The sequence below is a fragment of the Haemorhous mexicanus genome, chromosome 18, assembly GCF_027477595.1.
Source record: "Haemorhous mexicanus isolate bHaeMex1 chromosome 18, bHaeMex1.pri, whole genome shotgun sequence".
In the NCBI taxonomy this organism is placed as follows: Eukaryota; Metazoa; Chordata; class Aves; order Passeriformes; family Fringillidae; genus Haemorhous; species Haemorhous mexicanus.
Window position 1 is genome coordinate 9,406,156 of NC_082358.1, and position 21,660 is coordinate 9,427,815.

General features: G+C 49.9%; 1 protein-coding gene and 1 long non-coding RNA gene across 3 annotated transcripts; one reads left to right on the forward strand and one right to left on the reverse strand.

The window, feature by feature from the left end:
- Positions 1–86: 86 nt before the first annotated feature.
- Positions 87–4,249, reverse strand: LOC132335706 (uncharacterized). Its single transcript, XR_009488722.1, has 2 exons — positions 1,628–4,249; positions 87–883 (listed from the first exon to the last, which is right to left on the reverse strand). It is a non-coding gene; the product is annotated as an uncharacterized LOC132335706 (long non-coding RNA).
- Positions 4,250–4,400: 151 nt separating this feature from the next.
- TCEA2 (transcription elongation factor A2) lies at positions 4,401–19,663 on the forward strand. 2 transcript variants are annotated; one of them, XM_059862365.1, is made up of 10 exons: positions 4,401–4,596; positions 6,988–7,050; positions 7,673–7,778; positions 8,865–8,955; positions 13,969–14,102; positions 15,535–15,591; positions 16,281–16,435; positions 16,789–16,935; positions 18,761–18,832; positions 19,366–19,663. In XM_059862365.1, the coding sequence occupies exons 1-10, from the start codon at positions 4,528–4,530 to the stop codon at positions 19,372–19,374; spliced, it is 903 nt and encodes a 300-aa protein (XP_059718348.1). In that variant the 5' UTR covers positions 4,401–4,527; the 3' UTR covers positions 19,375–19,663. The 2 variants fall into 2 exon arrangements, with proteins under 2 accessions (XP_059718348.1, XP_059718347.1); XM_059862364.1 differs by lacking the exon at positions 19,366–19,663 and having other exon boundaries at positions 18,761–18,877.
- The last annotated feature ends 1,997 nt before the right edge of the window (positions 19,664–21,660 follow it).

Here is a 21,660-nt window from a genome sequence, read left to right on the forward strand (position 1 = left end):
TGCTGGGCAAGCAGTGAGAGGAGAGGCTGCAGGGGGCAAGGGAGGGAACCGGGGCGTGGGGAAGGAGACACAAATAGCAAAATGAATGGCTTGAACTTCCTATGTTTTATGGAGGTGAATAAAAGGAGACAGAGAGGGGGAGAGAAGGGAGACCTGAGTGCCTGCACAGGCTCTCACGCTCACACAGGCCAGCCCAGACCCACCATCTGCTGGTGGCTGATGTGGGGTGGCAGCCTGCACCCACTTGGCTGGCATGGCTCTGGGCTGGCTGCTTGTCTGGCCCAGTGTCCCCTGGAGGCATCTCACGAAGCGTGACAGGCTGCTGCTTAGCATTTATTCCTCTCCCTGTCATTATTGTTTTGAACAGCAGCCAGTATAATTAAAATCGTTAGGAGGAAGAGGTTTAGGGAAAATCCAAAATGTCTCAGAAGAGCATCTGCAAAGCTGGAGGTCCAAACTCCACCCTGGCACTCGCGATGAGCAGGGCCCATGGGAGCCATCATCTCCTCTGCATCCTCCTTTCCATGCTCCCTGTTTCTCAGGGTGGCAGAGGCTGGGCTAACACACAGGGTGGTCCTGGCCACGTTCCCCTTGCAGCTGCTGCCCACTGTAGCCAAATCCTGCAGCTTTTCTTGGTGTAGGACTTGTCCCAGGAGGTCCAGATGGCAGTGTCCCCAGGCACGGGTGCTCACCTGCAGCTCCAGGACAGATGCAGTGGGGGGATGTAGGGAGTGGAGGACACAGAGTCTCTGTGGGCTGCTCTTCCATTATGGCATGGATGGATCCTAAAATATCTCCTGGGAACCGTGATGCTTTCTGTTGTGTTAGGAGTGTATGTGCCACAAGAGGTGTGGAGAGGTCCCTTGGCTCCTCAAAGGATGGTCTGTAAGACAGAAATGGAAGTCACCATTCATGCCACATTCTCCAGGTTTCCTAAGTGTTTGAATGGAGCATTTGACTGCTCTATGGTCAAAAGTCCCCGGTGCCAGGGCTAGGAGATTAAGGACATCAGACAGATGCAGCAAGGAGGGGAAGAAAAGGCAGATCCCTACCTCCATTCCAGGGCTGGCACAAGTGCATGGTTAGATGATCAGCCAGGAGCCCTCCAGCCAAGGCTGAGGGTGAAAACGAGGGGAAACACATCAAAACCATGAAGGTGAAAAGGAGGGGAGACACATCAAAACCACGAGGGTGAAAAGGAGGGGAGACACAGAAAAACCAGGAGGAGAGACAGATCAAAACTCCTCCCCAAAATAAGTGGTACTCTGACAGAGCCTACGGCAGCTGCTCCCATCTCCTGCCTCAGCGTCTCCCAGCTACTGATTGTCTGCTGTTCTCTAGATGGGGTTACTCATTATCAGCTCAGAGCCCAGTGTGTCGCCCAGGACAGCCAGTCCTCCAAACAGGGACCTGCTGAGGTCCTGGAGATCTGAGCACCCCTGAAGTTAGGGGGTGTTCTCAGGACAGAGCTTCCCTGTAGGTTTTATGGTGGGTGGATGGACAAGGCAGGCCCAGGAGCGCCTCTCATCTCTGCTTTTTCCAAAAGTGGACCAGACCAAGCCTCTGGTGGTTGGGAGCAGAGAAAGGGTGGGGTTTGATGGCTGATCTCCAAATGACTTGAACTTACTGGGGATAGTGGAAGCAACTTGATCAAGCCCATTCGCTGTGTTCAAATCTGCTGAGAGTTGCTTGGGAAATACAGTAGCCCAGTGGAAAAAACAGGTGAGATTTTGTGGGGTTTTATTTTGCAGGAAACTTCTCCTGGCTCTCCCAGATCTGCCTGCCAAGGGCAGCTGCCAGCCAGGCACCACAAACAGAGACTTTCAGGGAGTCTCTTGGTGTGCAGGGGTCAGCAAAAGCCCCCTCCCAGCCTCTCCCTGATGGACTCGCCCCTGCTCTGTTTTTAGCACATTCAAGTAGCTGCTTTCACAAGAGGTAAAAGAAAGTTCATGGATCCGTTGACAGATCACCCCAAGCGGGAATTTCTCTGGGAATTCCTGCAATAGCAGGTTGGCTCCCGCGGAGGTGGAGTTTCCTCTGGATCTACCTCCACCCAGGCTTGGGGAGCGTTCTGGCCACCGGCTCCACGCTTGGGGGGCAGGGCTGAGCGACGCCACCGCTGCTTCCCAGCCAAGGTCAGCCAGAAACCCTCCCCGCTCTGCAAGCGCCTGGCCTGTGGTGTCCTGTTAACCCTTGGGAAGAGCGGAGCCACAGGCTGGCAGGCTTGGGCTGCGGAGCTGGCCTGTGCCCATGGGCACACAGGGGCAGGGGACATGCCCAGCAGGCATGTGGGGCTGCAGGCATGAGGATTTTGTGCCATTCTATCCTCGGGGACCCGCTGGCAGGCAGGCAGAGGTGGGCCCTTGGTGAGGCTGGTTGCCACTGCAGGAGGCCAGCGCTGGCAGGGTGATGGCTCCTGCTCGAGGCAGGGCGCGACGGGGTGATGGCGCTTGGCATCAGTGACTGTGTGCTCTGGAATCTGAGACACATCCCCGGCCATACTTGTGGTCAGGAACCATCTCTGCGTTGCAGCGACACAAACCACACTGACAGTGGCAGCAGTGCCGCTCGAGCGTGTCTCTGACGCCAAGGACCGGCGTGACCCGACCCCACACATGGGACAGGCAGCTGCTCCTTTCCAGAAGGTCCCCTTGTTGGGACTTGTTTCGTCCTCCCTAACAGAGGTGGGCCTCTCCAAAATGGCACTCCCTGACTCCACAGCCAGACCCTGCCAAGGGTTGGAGGATTTCCAGGTGCTGCATAGACTTCAGACCGTGGGGTGGAGGGAACTCGTGTTCACAAACATGGAGCCAAGCCAGGAAGTTTCAAGGTGTCATGCCAGGGAGAGGGTCCAGGGCTCACTTTTGGTCTGGGACCATTTTTGCTGCTTCAGGGATGAACTGACATGTGTCTCATACATCCAGGGAGCAGCTCTTGCTCAAGGGGATTCCAGAGTTCCATGGTATTTCTATAAATCTCCATGGTATTGCTATAGAGAGCAGCAAGCTGGCAGCTTGCTGGTGGGCAGATTTGGGGGTCAGGCACTCATCAGAGCTTTAGCACAGATCTGTTCAGTACTTCTCTCTCTGGAGGTATTCAAAACCCATTTGAACAAGTTCCTGTGTCACCTGCTTTAGGTGACTTTGAAGGGGACCTGGGCGATCTCCAAGCCCTTGAACCCTACCAATTCTGTGAGTCTGTGATTATGCCCTCAGTGACTCAGCCTGCCCCAGGACAGAGTGCAGCTGGAGATGAGTGCTGCGAATTCTGGTTCCCAAGACCTGACTGTGCATCCCGAGGCCACACGTAGCATATCCCTGTGCTTCCACATGATCTGCAGCTCCACCGGGGCAGGACACGGCCGCTCTTCACCAGCACAATCAGGGCCCTCTCTGAAACAGCGCTTGGCGAGGGCTGTGCAGGCGGCTGTGCATGGAAATTCTTCCTCTGCCAGGAACCAGCTGGAGGGAGCGACAGCGCTCAGCAGCAGCTCCCGGGGGATGCGCTGCCCTCGCACAGTGTGCGAGTGCCATCTACAGGGGGTCCAGCCTGGATCCCCCAAAGCATCTGTCCTCTTGCCACTGGTAACTGCTGTCCAGTCCCCAAGGCCGTATGAGGGGCACAGCCTTAGTTCATCCAGGGAGCACTTATCCAGTTGATCCAGCAGTTTATCCAGCACTGCTCCGATGGCTCAGCACAGCCATGGACAATAGTCACAGTCACAGAATGGTTTGGGGTGGAAGGGGCCTGTAAAGCTCATCTTGTTCCAACCCCCTGCCACGGGCAGGGACACCTTCCACCATCCCAGGCTGCTCCAAGCCCCATCCAACCCGGCCTTGGACACTTCCAGGGATCCAGGGGCAGCTTCTCTGGGCACCCTGTCCAGTGCTGTCACCACCCTCAAAGGGAAGAATTTCTTTCCAATACCCCATCTAACTCTGTTCTCAGTCAGTGTGAAGCCATTCCCCCTTGCTCTGTCACTCCAAGGCCCCTGTCCAAAGCCTCCCTCCACCTCTCTTCGAGCGCCTTTAGGCACGGGAACGGGCTTTAAAGGTCTACCCGGAGCCTTCTCCAGGATGAACCCCGCAGCTCTCAGCCTGTCTCCCCTGCAGAGGGGCTCATTATCTCCGTGGCCTCCTCCGGACCCGCTGCAGCACTTCGGGACACGGCTGTTCCTGCCGTGCCGTGGCACAGCCCCGCGGGTGGGGACCGGGGGTCTCTCAGCCCCGGCTCGGCTCCGAGCCCTCTGCGCGGGGCGAACCGCAGCCCCCACAGCGCCCCCGGCGGCCGGGCGGCATCGCACGGGACGGTCGCGGGGCACGCTGGGAGATGAAGTCCCGCCGGTGGGCTGCGCTCCGGCAGGCGGCGGGTGGAGCTGGCGTCCCGAGGACTACAATTCCCGTCGTGCTCCGCGTGCGCCCGCCCTGACTGCGGCACCGGGGGCTGAGGTGGGCACCGGGCACCGACCGCAGCTCCCCCCGCCCGGACCCCCGTCCGGCCCCGGCACCGATCCCGGGGAGCGGCGAGATGGGCGGGGAGGACGAGATCGTGCGCATTGCCAGGCGCCTGGACAAGATGGTGGCCAAGAAAAACGCGGTGAGTGGCGGCGGCAGGGCCCCCGCAGCCCGGTTGGCGTGGGGAGCCGCCCCCTGCCCCGGGCTCTTGTCTGGCGGACGCGCCCCCTCCTTCCGCAGGATCCCCTCCTCGCTGCCGCGCTGGTGGACCCCCGCCTCTCCCTCGGTGCCCGTTGTCAGGGGCCTCCCCTTCCCCAGACCCCATTTTGGGCGCCTCTCTTCCAGTGCCGCCCCGGTCATTACATCGTGCTGGAGCAGACGCTCTCCCGTTTAAAGTGGGGTTCCCTCCCCCGGACCCCGTCGCCCTCTCCCTTCCCCATCCTTTGCGGAGAGGTGGGATCCACCCACTGCCACTTATTGGGCGGGCAGCCCTATCTGCCCCTCTGGGTGCTGTGGCGTTCTCCAGTCCCCATACTGATTCCCCGCACCGCAGGCCTCCGGCATCCCCAGCTCACATCTCAGCACTCCGGGGCTCGCCCTGTGCTGCCTGCCCGGTGTTCCCCCCCTGGAGAGCATCCCCAGCCCTGCTCCCCTGTCCCTTTGGAAGGGGAGTCCCCACCAGCATCGGCCTGGGGCTGCCCCGGTTTGCCCATTGTTGATGGATTTGCTTCCTGCATCTCCATCCCACCCCGGCACCACTGCTCACTGCCGTGGCCTCTGGAGTGCGAGGGCTGGCCAAGCTGCTGTCTGCACTCAGGGACTCTCGCAGGGTGTGCTGTGACCCGTGTGACAGCCTGGGGGGACAGAAGCTGGTGTTTTCCAGCTTAATGGGATATATCAGTGCTTGTAGGAACAGTGTCATGCAAGTGCTAAGGCAGAAAGCTGACAAGGGTTTGTGATAGAGGTAGGCTGTACATCTGTGTTTGGGGTGGGGGACAGGAATTTTGGGGCTGGGAAAGGCAGTGGGGAGTGGGAGATGATGGGTGAGGAGTGGGAGGGATTAGAGGAGTGTGGTACTCTGTGGTGGGATGCTGGGTGCTGTTATCACATGAACTTTTGGATGTTGGACTGACCTTGCCAGCCGCGGGTAGGGTGAGCACTGTCACTTGTGCCACTGTTGGAACAGCCCAGGGAAGTGTGTTTGGGCTAAAGAACAGCCTGCGATGTCTGTTCTCACTGGTGGCAGGTTTTCAGCATCAGTGTTGAAATAGGAAAGGAGCAACTTTGCAGAATTTGCTTCCAGCTTCATTGGGAAAGAGGCAGCTTCTTACAGAAGGGCTATGCAACATTTCCTCTTGGCTGGTATTTGAGACTGTGCTGAACTGCAGCATGCTGTGTGTTGTCTAATCTTAGAACTCTTCCTGCAGGACAGTTTCCTGGAGTACCTGGTTGTTGCTCTTGTTTTTTTGTGGATCCTCATTTGCTGCCATTGTGGCTCCACTTGGAGTCAGGAGTCATTGGGTCACTTTGGGTTTTCAGGGCTGGAGGAGCAGGAAGGTGTGAAACTGCCTGAGGGGGCGGTCAGTCGTTCTGGGTATGGTAAATGTGTGTGGTTTATGCTGGTGTGAGTTGTTTGTGTGCACACTGAAAGCTTTGACTCTGCTTTGATTTGAGCATCTGTTCTGTAGGGTGGATTGCAGCTGGATTGCTTCCTGGGATGAGTTGGAAGCAGCCCTTCTGCATCGGGAGGATGGGATGTGAGGACAGGGCTGGCAGTGCAGGCGGCGTCGCTCCCCTACAATGGTGGTTGTGCAGGCCTTCTGCTGCAACTGGGCTTGGAGTGGTCGGTGTTGTAAATGAGCTGCTCAGTGTGAACACTGGAAGCCTTGTTTGAGGGAAGGGGGTTGGGAGGAAAGAGCCAGCTGAATGGAGAAAGGCCTATGCCAGGCTGGGATGTGCTAGAGGGAGACAAGTGATTTCCAATTCTCAGAGTGACTGCCAGTTTTAGGTATCTACAGATTTCTCGTCAGATTTTTCCTGGTCATGGGTTCTGGGATGTAGAGATAATATAAGGAGACTTCACAGAACAAGTTTCAAGTGACCAACTCTTCAGCATCACAGCTTGCTGGCTTTGTTCCTGTTCTCTCTTTTCTCCTGAGCACAGTGGGGTATTAATATGAAAACTAGGAAACAGCTACATGGAGTCACTGGCAATTCAGAGTGTGGTTTTCAGGTGTTAAAATTGTTTAGCGTGCCAGGTAAGAATAATAAACTAGTGCTGCACTTGCACCATACACAAGCAAGGACCTGTAGCACTCCAGTGATCTTCTGTTTTGCCCATTCCAGTGATTCAGGTGCCTTCAGGTTGCAGGATCTACTGTCTGTGTGGAACAGCACCCAGCAGTGTGCTTGCTGATGTTTCAGGGAATGCTTGTTGGTGTTTTTCCCTTTGAATTCAACTTTCTGTGTCTATTCCCAACCTGTTGAATTTCTTTAATAAAAGCACTCATTCTCTTTCTCTTTTCCTCTCCAGGAAGGTGCAATGGATTTACTGAAAGAACTGAAAAGTATGCCTATGACTTTGGATTTACTGCAGGTGAGTTGCACAGTTATGGTAAAAAGCTTAAGTTTACATCTGGATGAGTTCAAAATGTTGTCTAAATAAACTTAATAGATTTCCTCACACTTCTCACCTCATGCAAAAAATGAAAATAAACATTAAATCCAACAAAATAGTGCAGAAGTTGGGTTTTAGACTGGCAGTAAAAGAGCTCTTGGTCACCATGTGTGTAACTGCTCAAATCTTGTTTGCAGGCTGCAAAAAGAGGAAAGACTGGGTTAAAGTAGCAAACACAGAGGGCAGTCGTGGGAGAAGTTCTTTGTAATGTTGATATTTAGAACACTGGGGAGGAGTGAGCAGAATTACAATTTGGAGGTTGTGATGCATCTTGGAGTTTTTCACTCTAAGCTTGAATGTCACTCACAGGTGTGTAGGGAAGGGATTTGTGGGAGATTGGATGTGACTTCTGTTCAGTTGTGCAAGCTGGAGAGTGTCACCTCACTCTTCCAAAATTGTAAGGGTCACAGAATCATTCTGCAAGCCTTTGGATACTCCTGTCTTGGTCATGGCTTTGAATTTGTCGTGGTTATTTGAGATTTCAGTTAGTGACTAATATTGAGTCTGTTCTGGAGTGGTTCACTGGGGTGTTCCCTTGCAGTCCACCCGCATTGGGATGTCGGTGAATGCACTGAGGAAGCAGAGCACAGATGAAGAAGTGATATCACTTGCCAAATCCCTCATCAAATCTTGGAAGAAACTTCTAGGTAAGGAAATCAGCATGTTCCTGTCAGATTCAGCTTGTGAACAAGCTGCCTTCAGTGGGAGGCTGAATTTTTTGGGAGAGCTTATCTCTTCATCTGAATAAACATTCTAGCAAATCAGCCTTTACAATTCCACCCTCTCTGTCTTTCGAGTTTTGTGTCCTATCATGCATCCCCCTAGATTTAGCTCCTGTTTAGCCAGCTCATAATTGGAAGAGCATTGAAAGCTTCAGGACTATTAACTTATACCTCATCACATAATAATTAGCAACGTTATTTGTAGAAACTATTTGTGCTCTGAGCCCTCTGCTCCCACTTGTGCTCTGCGTGGCATTAGCACCATGTGTGCTGTCAGCCTCGTGCAGCAGCTCAGGAAGGGAAGTGCTGGAATGGATTTGGGGTGGTGAGTTGGAGAAGGATCTGAGTTCACCATCTTATAGACAAACTCACATGGACCATTTCCAGCTGGGGAGGCTTTCCCTGTTATGTGCTCCCATTTCTTGCCAGGCTGGATGAGTGTTAAAAGGGCTCTTGTCCTGCCTGGATTGTTACCTCCTCATTAGGTTGGGTGTGTGTTGGCTAGACTCAGACAATTTACCTCTGGGTCAAACTTGTTCTACAGTGTCAAGAAGGTCCTCTCCAGGGTTGTGCTGTTGGCTTTCAGCAGCACTTGGGAATCAGAAGAAGCTGTCGTTCCACAAGGACCAGCCTGTACTGGCCCTTCAGCTGGTGTTGGCTGGAAATTCTGCTTTTAGTTGTGCTTGAAAGAACTTGATCTAATCCCTGCTCAGCAGCCTCTGAAAGAAACTTTTGTGAGGAGGCATGTCTTGTGAGGAAGCTTATCTCCCAGGCAGGGAAACTGATTGATTTCTGGTTTGGTGAGGAAAGCTCTTGTTTGAATTAGTTTCTACTTGGAGGCAAGGAGAAAGTCTGTTGGGAAGCAGGAAGGCCATAAAGGCATTTTCTCCTGATTCTTTTTGGGAGAATAGGAACTTTAGGCCAACAGTGGGTAGTGTGAAAACACTGAGAAATATAGGCAGGGCTGTAGCATAAAGACCAGTTCTGAACTTATTCCTCTTTTGAACATAGATGCTTCTGAGGAAAAAAGTGAGGACAAAAAGAAAAGCCTGTCTTTGCCAACATCTTCCTCCAGGGAGACTGGTAACTCAAGAGACCAAAGGTAATACTTCCCTTTTACCAAAGATGACTCTGTTGGAGAATTTATGTTTTCTTAAGGCACCTTACTTTAATCTTTATGTTTAAGTATCTGAGTCAGGAATTTTGTATAGTCAAATTTCTGGTCAGAGATGCTGGAAGTGTTTCTTCTTCAAGATTGATCTGTGTGGTGTTAATAATTAACTATAATGCAGAAATGCACATCTAAAAATACAGTGGCTTTAGTGAGTTTTTGAATTTTATTAATATTTTATTTAAAGTTTTTTACTCTTGGTTATGTGTTGTTTTTTCTAGTAGTGGCCTAGTAGTAGAACATTTCCCTATTCTTTTTTATGTTGCATTTTTATGCATTTTTGTTTATTTCTAACTTTGAACTCCTTAGAATGAAGAATATTTTTGGCCTTTGCAGTGGATGGGGTTGATTGATACATTACTAAAGTAAAACTTCCATTTCTTTGTCCTTGACAAATCCCAGCAGAAGTCCCCTTTTCCCTGTGGCTAATGTCCCCCAGCTGGCAGGTCAGCTGCATGCTTGCTCCTTGCCATGCCTTGGATGCTGCATCCTGTTTCCACTGCCTGTGACTGCAGTTGTTGAGTGCAGACAGTGATCAAAGGGGAGGGGAAAAATGGGATTTAAAGCTTTCTTCTAGAAATTTCTCCCAGCCTCAGATCCCAGGAGGGTGTGTGCTTCCTAGATTTGGCTCTTAAGTGATTTAGCCAATTTCCCAAGTTTGACAGAAGATTTAGAGTATTCAGGCTGTAGTCCTGTTGGCTTGCAGGATTTTCCATGTTTGCAGCCTTTGTTTGTCACTTTCTTGTCACTTCTTTGGTTTTGCTCAGCTCTCTCAAGGCTTGGCACTTCAGGGTGATCCTTTGCAGCTCGACCCAGAGCTGCTGATGGAGAGAAGGCTGCTGATGCTCCATGACTTTAAATGATTGGTATCTGTGGTTATCTTGCTTCCATGAAATGGCAAAAAGGATTTGCTAAGTAGTGCAATGAAAGGACTTGGGAGACTTCACAGCCAGGATGGATTCAGTGATGCAGTGCAGAGTGGGAGCCAGGGCTGTCCAGATCTGTGTGTATCTGTGTGGCATTTCACTCAGAACAGGATCTTGGCTGTAGGTACAAAACCCCTTCTTGCTGCCTCCTTGCTTTGTCACTTATCTTGGGGCATGTGGGGTGGAGCTGTCTGTCTTGTGCTGGTGATGTTCCCTTGTGCCTTAATGTGCTGCAGATACTGCAGTTTGATGGGGTTTTTTAATCCTTGATGCTTTTTACCTGTATTCAGCCTCCATCTTCTGACTAGCAAAGCATCCCCTTGGCTGTGAAGGATGAACAGAAGCCAATGGATTTGTGTAGCCTAGACCAGGAGCAGGGGCCAGCTTCTGGTGTTAGTCTGTTGAGCCAGGCTCTCTTCCAGAGACAGGAATGCTTGTTCTCCAATCCTGCAAAATAAACTACTAATCTGCCTTAAAAAAATAATAATTTATTGGCAGAGGAGAGTGTCTGTTCTTTGAAGCAGAGACTGCAGTGGAGTCAGACTGGTTGCTCAGTGTGTGATAGCTGGTTCAGATGAGGCTGCTGTCAAGACACCAAAGAAATCAGTTTGTATTCAGATATTTCAGCCTCTTAGTCTGTTAGATTTTGGCTACGCCTTCCATTTTGGTCAGGGAAAAATATTTGACTAACTCTTAGCCTGAAGCTCATCTTGCTTTCTGGAGCACAGATGTAGAAATCCCTGTGTAGTGACTGGAGCTATCACTGCAAGACCTGAAAGCTCTGAGCCAGCCAGCGTGGAGCTGGCACCTGTGAATATAGATACTGCATTACTCTAATCCAAAGCATATTCTGTTGTGCAGTAGAGTTTCAGACCCATAGTGTAGTACATTTTAATGGGCTGTGTCTAATGTTTCTGTCTCTGGCAGCGTGAGGTTTTTCTTTTCCAGGATTCTCTAAACTGCCTTTATTAGGAGGTTTTGGATCTGTGGCCTGAATTTAGCTCTTCTGTGGCATTTTCTTCCAGTGCAGCCCTGAGTTCTGTTTGCAATCCCTGGCTGCTGCTTTGCCACCATTTTGTTCCAGCATAGCCTTGTTTTATGTATAAACTTTTGCTGCCTGGATAGATTTACAAGCTCTTTCTCATGTTTAACAGGAACAGTGTGAACCACAAGGATTTCCTGAAATAAGTCTTCTAGGTGTGTTTGAGCTCTATTTCCCAATGATTCTATTTATAAACTAACCTCTAAACCTTAATAAATAATTTTCTGTCTTTGGAATGGCTGACAAGTCTGTTTCATCTAATTCTTGAGGGATCAGCTCTCATCTTAGTGCATGGTTGATGTGTGTGCAGGCAAATGTATCTTTCCTCTTCAGCTAACAGAAATGGGACTACCGTGCATCTTGTTGAGCTTTTTTCTACCCCCAAGGAATAAACATCTAAATATTCAATTGCAGATAGAACTTTCCTGAAAATCAAATATTACCTCTTCAAATACAGGTTTGAAGACCTGTTTTTGAGGACTCATTGTAGTGAAGGTCGATGTTCTGAGTTCACACTGAGTTCACACACAGCGTTTTGCTCTGGGAAACCTTTGTTTGTTGTTTGCAAAATGATACAAAACTTAAATCTGAAAGAGCTCTCAGGAAACTTCTCCTGCAGCCCCTTCTCAGCACAGCACAACCTCTGCCCAAGCTGTCCCTGATAGGCTTTTTTCAAGCTCTTTGACAACCCTAGAAAACCTCAGGGCAAGGCATTTCCACAGCTGCCCTTGGCAGTATTTCCAATTCATAACTCACCTTTACAGCTTAAAACTTGCTCTTAATCAGAACCTGTCTTACAAAACCCATTTCTACACCCTTCTGTGGATTTTTTCCTACCATCCTCCTTTGTAAGGAATTTCAGGACTTGTCTCCTTTAAGTTTCTCTTGCCACAAACCACCCATATTCCTTCAGTCCTTCCTTTTACTGTAAGTATGCTTTGCCTTTGTCCTTTGGGAAGTCTAATTTTTCCAAACTATTTTATGTAACATGAGAAGCTGTGATTTTTTAGATGGATTATTCCTGAATTATGGGTTATTCCTTAGTGTATGCTCTGGTATATACACCCCCATGAGTGCTGCCTGTGATTTGTGTGTAGTTTCTTAAGCACAAAAGTACCTGATGGCAGTTTCTACATTCTAGATGGGAGAAAATCATCATCTAATGGATTATTTACAGGCTAAGTTGTTTCTTCTTTTTGTAACATGTGCAGTGTAAATCCTATTGATGTTTTGAGCTGCTTGGACACAAATCTGTTCTTTAATGAGATCCTGCAGTGCTGACCAGTAAAACCAGCTGGTAAAAAGGAGTTTATTCAGCTACTGGTCAGTAAAACACACTGAGCTCACAGAACAATCTCCCTCACAGAATGCATCATCTCATTCATATAAGCAAGAAATCAAAGTTCTGCTTTGGTTTGATGTGAGCCATTTGCTGAAGGTTCACTGATGGATGCTTCTGAAAAGGGCTGGGTGAGGTTCTGAACTGAGGAAATGTGGTAGCCCCAGTGGTGATCTGTGGGGTTTGAGCCAGACTGGATATGACCTTAGTCACAGAAGCTCACAGGATAAGTCCCTAAAGTCGTCTGGCTCAGTTTGTGTGGCAGCAGATTCGGAAGGTTTCCAGCTTAGTGCTGTTTTTTTGTGGGCTGACTAATCCCTTCCAGGACAGTGTAGTGGAAGTGCTTGTTCATAACAAATTTATTTTTGATGGCAAAGAACTGGCAGTAGTGACCCAGCTTAACAAAATTTGTCAAGCCACTTGGATCTTCAAGAGGATATTGCCGGCATGCCATGGGTGAAATACTGAGGTTTCTTTTTTTCCCTGTCTCTGTGCAATAATGGTACCAGGCATTGGCCATAAATACAGGGCATTTTACAGCCAAATCACCAAAGCCAGAGCAATCTCTGCTGAAAAAAAAATTGCTATTTTGCTCCCTAGATTCAGGGGGAGAACAAAGCTCTAGAAAATCATCTGTGATTCATACTAACCCAGATCTTTTACCAGCAGTATTTGCAGGGCTGACTAACGCCATGTGCAGATGTTAGGCTTTCTGTGTGCACAACCAGCTGAGCTGCTCATTGAGGTTCCTTTCTGCATGCAGACCCCGCAGCAGTGACTCAGCCTGCCCACATCATGTGCTGATTGTGCAGGCAGGTCTCCATCCTGCTCCCCTGGCAGGTGACCTGACTGAGTCAGCCACAGCAGGCAGGTGTTTGCATTCCCTTGCCTGTGCCCGTGGTTGCCCGCAGGTGGAAATGGAGTTATTTTTGAGAGCAAAGCAGTATTTCTTAGTCCTGTGCTATCCTGGCCCATGTATGAGCTGTGTATGGCTGTGTAGGGGTGCTCTTCAGTGAGATGAGTAATCAGTGCCTTGCTTAGATTACAGGAAAAAGGAAGAACCTTTTATGTGCTACGCTTTGTTGTTGTTGTTTTTTAAATATCAAAGCTGAAGGAGCCATTTTTTTCTTTTTCTTTGTTTTCCTTAGCGCAGCTCCTTCTTCTGGAGCTTTCTGCTTGCTTTCTGCTGAGAGCAGTGATAGGCCTGGTGTCCTGCAAAGTTAAAGAGGAATGAAGTACCATGAATGTGCACTGTACTGCCAAACCGAGAGTGCTGATGGTCTCAGATGTCCTGAGTGTATTTGGGTTACTGGTGGTGTTCAACAGTGATGTTTTCACTTGATGCCCAGTAGTGCAGCAGCTGATGTGTGTTGAATAACACAAGATGGTTGGCAGGATTGTTCATGGATTAAACCTCTGCTGGCAGCCAGCAGTGTCCACAGGAGAGCTCGTGTCTGGGCTGAGGGCATTGGTTGCCATGTTGAGCTCTGTGCTGGGTTGGGACAATGACTTTGCACTGTGTTCTGACTGGCTCTGTATTGTGATTAACAGGATGCTTGGCCACATATCTGCTGCTTCCTTCTCTGCTCTCAGTGGCCCAAACTGAGACATTCTGACAGGTGAAGTTTTTCTTTTAGCTCCAACAAAAGGCAGGAGCCTCCAAAGACTCCGACCACCCCCAAAATCACCACCTTCCCTCCGGCCCCCATCACGTGCGACGCTGTGCGCAACAAATGCAGGGAGATGCTGACAGCAGCTCTGCAGGCTGATGGTAAGTGCTGGGGGAAGCCCTGCAATGCCTCAAGTGCTTCACAGGTCCTGGACCATTCTCACAGAGACTGTCAGTGCCAGCTCAGCTTAGACATACTGTTCTAGAGGAGCCTTGTCAAAGGATTATTGCCAGCAGCTCAGTCTAGCCACTGGTCACCCTTTGATGAACTGGCTGCTGTTGCAGCATTTTCAGACTCTTACACAGGGACCTGGCTGGAGCTGGAGGCATGACAATGTGTCAAGTAGTGGCTGTTAAGAGCACAGGGTTGCAGCACAGGGTTTGTCACACAGGGTTGCAACATGGGGTGGTCTGTGCTGAAGTTTAATCTTTCAGGTGTGCAGGGATTTGCTTCACTTTCTAGATCTTTTCTGATTGCTGTTAAGTGAAGCTGTCTTCCCTGTCACCCTTGGGGCACAAAGTGAAGCTGTAACTCAGTACATGGACTTTATAGGAATGGTGCTTATGCCAGTCAGCATCTGCTGTCCGACTCTGCTGTCTTTGCTGACAGGAGCTCCTTAAATATTGTGGTCCTCTGGATCTGGGGTGGAACAGGTCCCTCTTGCATTCAGACTGTGCCATCTCAAGTGAGAGGCAACTGCAGGTACTTAGCATGTCTGGAAGTTTGAGCATCTGGTTGTGTCCACATTGCAGATCCCTTTAAAAAATTGGGGTCTAAGCACTGCAGAGTCTTACTAATTTGGAGCCAAGGAATGTAGATGACAGATGGAGAGGTTCATGAGGTCTTTATTTCTAGCCTTCCCGTGCATGTCTTTGTATGCTGCATTAAATGCTTTGCACAGCTCTTAGAAAAGCCCTTTCCATATGAAATCTGGGAAAGAGTTCCCTTGAGCCTTTCCCTAAGCTCAGCTGTGCCCCACCTTCCTTCCTTTATGGTGTTGGATATCATACTGGCTGTCCAAGTCCATGGCGGTCATGCACTCTGTATGATGCTGTTTAACTGGTGTGTGGGAGAAGAGGGGAGGAGCAGACAGTCCTAAGGTGAGATGAGAAAAAAAGGCTTGATCCCAATGCTGCACACCTCCAGGCCCTCACAGGTGGTTGGTCTGAGTAGAGTTACTTATTGAGGTGAATATCTGATGAAACTCAATTCCTGCCTATATACATTTGATTTCAATTGTGTGAAAAATATATTGGAAAACTAATAAGTTCTTGGGCCAAGGCTGTTGTTAGCTCTGTCTCATGCAGTCCATATCCTAGAGAGGTCACAGACTGGCTAGATTAATCTGTTTTCATCACTGCCCTTTTCCAAAGGGTCTGAGAGTAGCAAGAGCAAAGGCCAAGATGCCATTTGATGGGAAGAGCATGTGAATCAAACCAGCAAGCTGTCCAGATGTGTAGCTCAGAAATCCTGAGCCTGGGGAGCCCTGGCTTGGTTGGAAGGCACTGAGCTCCTGTTTGTGCTGTCTTACAGACGACTACATCGCCATCGGTGCTGACTGCGAGCACATAGCAGCCCAGATTGAAGAGTATATCCTTGCTGTACTGTGCTTCCTGCATGCCTCCAGCTGTGAAATCCATGTGCTCAAAGGAAAAACAGGATAAATGTTCTGCTGCAGCTTGTCAGGGTTCTGGGTCTGTTTCCAGCTCTGCTTGGCTGGGTCTGCTAAGGAACTACTAGTGTGGAGTTGGAGTTCAGAGGCTGTAGTCCCTTGTTTGTTGTTCCCATCAGAGTGTTGTTTCCTGCTTTTGATTCTGCTTCCAAATACATGCAACTTCCCAGTGCTCCCTGTTGAGGAGAGTGTGCTGATCTAGACAAACTCAATGGAGAGGATGGAGCAGTGAGGATCAAGTTCCATGTTGATGTGAGATAAGCCTTATGTGGGGAATTTGCTTGGTTTAGGAACTGTGGGGTTGGAGGTACAGCTGGGGTTTCTCAGTGGAGGGGTTTGTGGCTGCCTTGCTGAGAGAAAGTGGAGGTTGTAGAACCTGAACATAGCTGAATATTTCCAGCACAGTGAAAAAGCCCAAGCTGGAAGCCCCTGGAGTTTGGGATTGTATAAACCAGCTCTCAAGTCCAGCACTGACCTCCCAGAGCAGATGCTGCTGTTGTGTCCCAGCACCTCCATCCTGGCAGTGGGCGACAATCCTGCTCTTCACGGGTGGCTGGGAAGTGCTTGATGCCTCTGGGCTGGTTGCAGGCTCCTTGACTGCCCTTACGCATCTACCAGGATGTCAAGAACACCGACATGAAATACAAAAACCGCGTGAGGAGCCGCATCTCCAACCTGAAGGACTCCAAAAATCCCGAGCTGAAAAAGAACGTGCTGTGTGGGGCCATCACCCCCGAGCAGATCGCCGTGATGACCTCGGAGGTGAGGGAGCCTGAGGAGCAGGGTTTGCTTCTCACAGGGGATGTCCTGAGACTTAGCTGGGCTGCTGCAAGGGTTGCAGTTTTCTCAGTAGCTGCTGCCAGAGTGCATGGAGTGAGCTTGCAGTGGGGTTTGCAGTGTGGAGAGTGGTTTGTTGAGCCTTCCCATCATCCCGGGGCCCTGGGTATGAACCAGAAACCAGAACTGGAACAGGCTTTCTGTGTTAATGCCCATCTGTCAGGCTGCCTTGTCCTGTTGGCTGTTTCCACTGTAGTGGGTGTGGTGGTAAAACTGGGCAGATGTGATTTTATTGCCCTTTTTTTTTTTCTTTTTTTTTTTTTTTTTTCTTCTGAAAGGAAATGGCCAGTAATGAGCTGAAAGAGATCAGGAAAGCCATGACAAAAGAAGCAATCCGGGAGCATCAGATGGCCAAGACAGGAGGGACACAGACTGACCTCTTCACCTGTGGGAAATGCAAGAAGAAAAACTGTACCTACACCCAGGTTGGTTTTCCTGCTCCTGTCTTGGCCTCTGCACAGGTCATGAGCTCACATTGCTCTGTGACAGGCCCTGCAGCACAGCACAAATTTTGCTACTGGTGGACAGAAAACACTCGTGGCTGTCTAAAATGTACTTGTGCACATGTTTCTGTGAGCTTGTGTAATTTTTGACTCACTTGTACAAGAATGGAGTTGTGAAGCACTGAGGAAGCTTTCAAAGGTTCAGCAGTGCTCTACACTGAAAGCAGGTGCTGGGAATGCTGGGATTCAGACAAGAAAGGAGTGGGTAGTGTAGAGGAAAGGCTGCAGAAACTGACTCAGACACGTTGATGGTATCAAAAGTACAAATTAAGAATATAGATTACCTGCAGCTGGATAAGTCCCAACTTATTTAAAATCAAATAGCATGAAATGAGTGAAACAAAAGGAATAAATGAAGCTGTGATGTGAGCAGACAGAGGATTTTTCTTCCCCGTGGCCAGCTGTTGGAAGCCTTGTACATTACCAGTGCTTTTTAGCTCCCATGTTCATGCCAGGCATCTGGAGATAAATGTGCCTTTGCTGTGAGTCAGTGGTTTAGAATGTGCAGATACCCAAAAATGCACCAGCAGCCACCAGATTGCTGCTGAGTGACTGCGCACAAACTGCGTGTGCAAGTGCTGGGTGAGACTCCTGCATCTGCTTGGACTTGACATATAAACACATGGAAAGAGAAGGAGATCCAGGAATCTGACCAGGGAGTTTCCTTTGGCTCAGCAGCAGCCTTGCATCCCACAGGCTGGCTCAGGCGAGGGGCCTCGCTCTGCCAGTGCTCCCAGTAACCATTCCTGGGCTGTCCCAGCATATGGCACTGTCTCCACCTGGAGTGGGCTAGAGTTGGAGTGCCTGGAATTTGAGCAGGAGACAGCAGTGTCCTCTAAATAGCAATATCAGGAGGCTTTCTGTATTTTGATTTGTTTTCTAGTGAAATCGCTAGGGGGTGATGAGATGTAAGTCTCAAGTAGATGAACTGGCATTTATGAGCATGTTGGAAGCAGACAGCAAAGGGGGAGAGTTACAGAATTTAGCTGTCCAGCATTCTTACAAAAATGGTTAATTTGCATTATGCAAATACTGTGCCTCTTGCACATTGGGTAATTACACACGTAGATCACCATAATCACCCCTCGGCACAGTTCTGCCTGACTAATGTGGGGAGTACCAGTGTTTGCAGTCTAGATCTGCCTTGTGGTATTCAAATGCCACGAAAATCTGGTTTTTAGTAAAGTATGTGTTTCTGGCAAGAGCCAGTCAGAGGCAGCAATCACATCTGGGTTAAATATCAGAGTTCCTTAATGGCTCAAACACAAACCAGATTGGAACTGTGCAGAACCTGGTAACCCAGAGTGTGTTCCTGTGAGGCCAGGATGTTGGACTGCTCTGTAAATGGGAATGGCTTGAGTGCTTTTTTTTATGCTCTTGTGCTTGGGACTGAGGGGTTTGTCGTGGCAGTGCTGGCCACATCCCTTCCTGGGGGACAGTCTGGGGAGGGATTGGCTGTAGGCATGTCCACTTCCACAGTCACCTGCAAGAAATGGACAGCAGATTGGGTGAGGAGGGAAATACGCTGTCCCAAAACTTGTCATTGAGGTAATGTCAGGCTGAAGGGAGTCGTAATGCGTGCATGTGTGTAACACAACCACCAGACTGATTTTACTGGAAAGCTCCTTTTGCCATCCCAAACCTCGGTCTCTCATTGATTTTGTGAGCCCAGCACACCAACCCCTGGAGGCCAGAGGGAGAGGGCCATGTGTGATGCTCAGCTCTCACCTCCCTTCTGTCCCCCCAGGTGCAGACCCGCAGCTCCGATGAGCCCATGACCACCTTCGTCGTGTGCAATGAGTGTGGGAATCGCTGGAAGGTAGTGCACCAGGGCTATTACTGGCACTGAGGGGTGTTGGGGTGGCTGCACCCAGCAGGCTGCAGCCACTTGGCTGCTGCTCAGAGGTGCATGCCAAACCCTCGCTGGCTCTAGAGAGTGATCTTCCCTCCCAGCACAGAGGCGAGAGCTCCTGGGTTCATCCCTGCAGACCAGCTGGGGTCAAGTCTCACTTCCACATTCCCTGCTCTCTCCTCATGTCCCTTCTTCCATAACCAGCTTCACAGTGCTTTCCATGCTGCCTCTGAGGGTAGTGGTGATGATGTTCAGGATTTCAGAATGGCTCTTTCATGCTGTGCACAGAGCTCAGGGGTGAGCAGAAATGATGCCACTACAAATTGCCAAAGAGCCACAGCGAGAGATTCACATGGGAGCTCCCTTTGGCCCCTGCTTCTGAGAACCCCCAAGCCCTTGCCAGCTTCTGAAACAAGCCCACACCTGGATCCTTACCTTTTTCTGCAGCTCCCCTTAGCGGTGAGGTTTCTAATTGGGGTTTAAACTCCCTTCTCTTGCAGTTCTGCTGACATGTGCCAAGGCCCAGAGCGGCAGCCAGACGCAGACCCGAGCGCAGCCTCCACACGCCGGCTCCCATGGCAGTTGTGTTTTGTGTCCCAGTGAGTTTGCATTGTCACACGCTGAGAGCAGCAGTGGGGAGGCCTGGGCCTCACAGAGAGCCACAGCCATGGGCTGACAGGTTGGTAGGAGAGCTCACTAAACACACCCAGTCATTACTTTCTCATCTAAGCGAGTACGGTTACTTTCTCTTCAAAACTAATATTAAACATTTTTGTCAGTTTCTGACTTTTATTTCAACTGTGTGTGAAGCACTTTGTTTTTCCAGCATGGGAACTTGACAGGCAGTCCATGTCCAGGTAGATGAGGACTGAATAATGCCTTGAGCAGCAGAAAGTGAGATGTGACTTGCAGGCACGCCCTTGGTGTGTGAAGGCTTGTTTCGGTCACCTCATGGAATCTCAACCACTGGGCCACGGCCTGGGGCAGCTGGGTGGGCAGTATTGTTGACAGGACACAGCTTTTGAGGCAGAGATCAGATGTTGCTTTCCATCTTGGCAGCATTCACTGGATTTTGCACTGATTCCTTGTCATCTTGAGCCTTTAAATGCCAACAGCATTGGCTGCTGCAAAGATCAGAATGTACTGCCCAGGTTGTAACAGACTGAGAGCAGGGTGACACCAGCCACAGAAAATCCCACCCCAAACTGTTCAAAGTGAGTGCCAGGCACTTTCTGTTTGTGCTCTGCTTGTAGCTTGACAGCTGAGAAACAGCCTGGAGTTTCAGAGAGGCTTGCTGGAGAGGCTCAGGAGGAGGGAAAATGCTGCAAATACAGGAATTTTTGCAGAGGCTTGGATCTGGACAAGGTAAGGGCTAGAGGGATGGGTGGGTGCTGTTAGCACTTAGCTGTAGAAGTGGAGGAGGTTTGAAGTGAGCTCAGAGCTGGTGCTTTGAAGGGGTCAGATAAGGAAAGGCTGTAGCAAAGCCAGCCCCAGGTGCCACATCTGCAGATGTGACCCTCTGAAGGAGACCTGCAGAATCAGGCTCCTTCTGGGACCTAACTAAAACCTGGTGGGGAAATTCCATCTGAGCTCACAACAGCTTTCAGCCAGACTTAAAATCCCTCTTCTTTCCTTTTCATAGCCTTTAGCTGGGGTGATGAAGCATTTGGGGGGCCCCAGCAAGGTCTGTGGGTCTGAGGCTGCCCAGGAGCAGTGCTGTGCCCTCCAGCTCTTGTGCTGACGGGCAGGGCAGAAGCATTTGCAGTCACATCTCTCATGGCATCGCTTCCCTCTTCCAGAACGAAAAACAAGTATTTCCACTGGCTTCCCAGCATGCCAGACAGCAGACATTGAGCAGAGACCTCGGAGATGTTTGGAGAGGAGTAAGCAGCCACATGAAAGCAGCGGAAAACGTGCTCCCAGCCCCTTTGAGGGCTGTGCTGCTCCGGAGGCAGGGATCCCACCAGCATCCTTCGCTCAGGGCTTTCACTTTACAGGGTGCAGCCAAGTCTCCCAAGAAGGAAAATATTCAAAGACGCTGACAACTCCTTTAAGCCTCACGAGTCTTGTGGTGAATGGGATTATTCAAGCCAGGCTTGGGAGGGAGCAGTGTCCTCGCAGTGATGCTGAAAAAGCTTCAGGATCTAAAACCCACGCTGACCACAGCACTGGCTCGTGTGCTGGGAAAGGGAGCCAGCTCTTTACCAGTGCCTCTTGCCTTTCTTCTTGTGTTCCTGTGAGGAGCGGAGCTGAGCTTGTGTACAGCCTTCTGACAATCCTGAATTAGGTACCAAGAGTCCTGAGCAGGAGTTTGGGAAAAGTACCATGTCATTTTACAGTTCCATTTTCTGGGATAACACCGAGGAAGGCCAGGGAGGGGAAGCACACTGGATAAAGAGGAGTTTCAGAAGTAAAGATTTGCTTGTAAGGTGTTTAAAAAGGAGTGGGAGCAAGAGAAAAACTAGATTATCTCATGGCAGTGGGGTCTTCCCTGTGCTGAGACCTCTGTGTTGTGTGGAGGGGTTCTGACCCCCAGCCATGCTCTTGAACAGCTTCAGGGATGTTCAACCTCCAACCCTCAGGCTGGGGCCACATTTGAGAGTATTTCCCTTACTCACAGAATAAACCCAGAACTAAAACTTCCCCTGTGCAGGGTGGGGATGCTGTAAGGTTGCAGACTGGGGGAAAACCTGCCAATAATAACAATACCAACATTCCTAATAAACCATTGCTGGTCTCTCTCAAAAATACATTTTCTTGAACTGTATTTCCAGCTTGGCAAAGAAAACTAAATT

Excerpts from the sequence above, each read along its gene's own strand:
- TCEA2 (XM_059862364.1), top strand. The coding sequence starts at position 4,528 with ATGGGCGGGGAGGACGAGATCGTGCGCATTGCCAGGCGCCTGGACAAG. Across the intron at positions 16,436-16,788 it reads TCGCCGTGATGACCTCGGAG|GAAATGGCCAGTAATGAGCT; the intron begins GTGAGGGAGCCT and ends TTCTTCTGAAAG. Across the intron at positions 16,936-18,760 it reads AAAACTGTACCTACACCCAG|GTGCAGACCCGCAGCTCCGA; the intron begins GTTGGTTTTCCT and ends CTGTCCCCCCAG.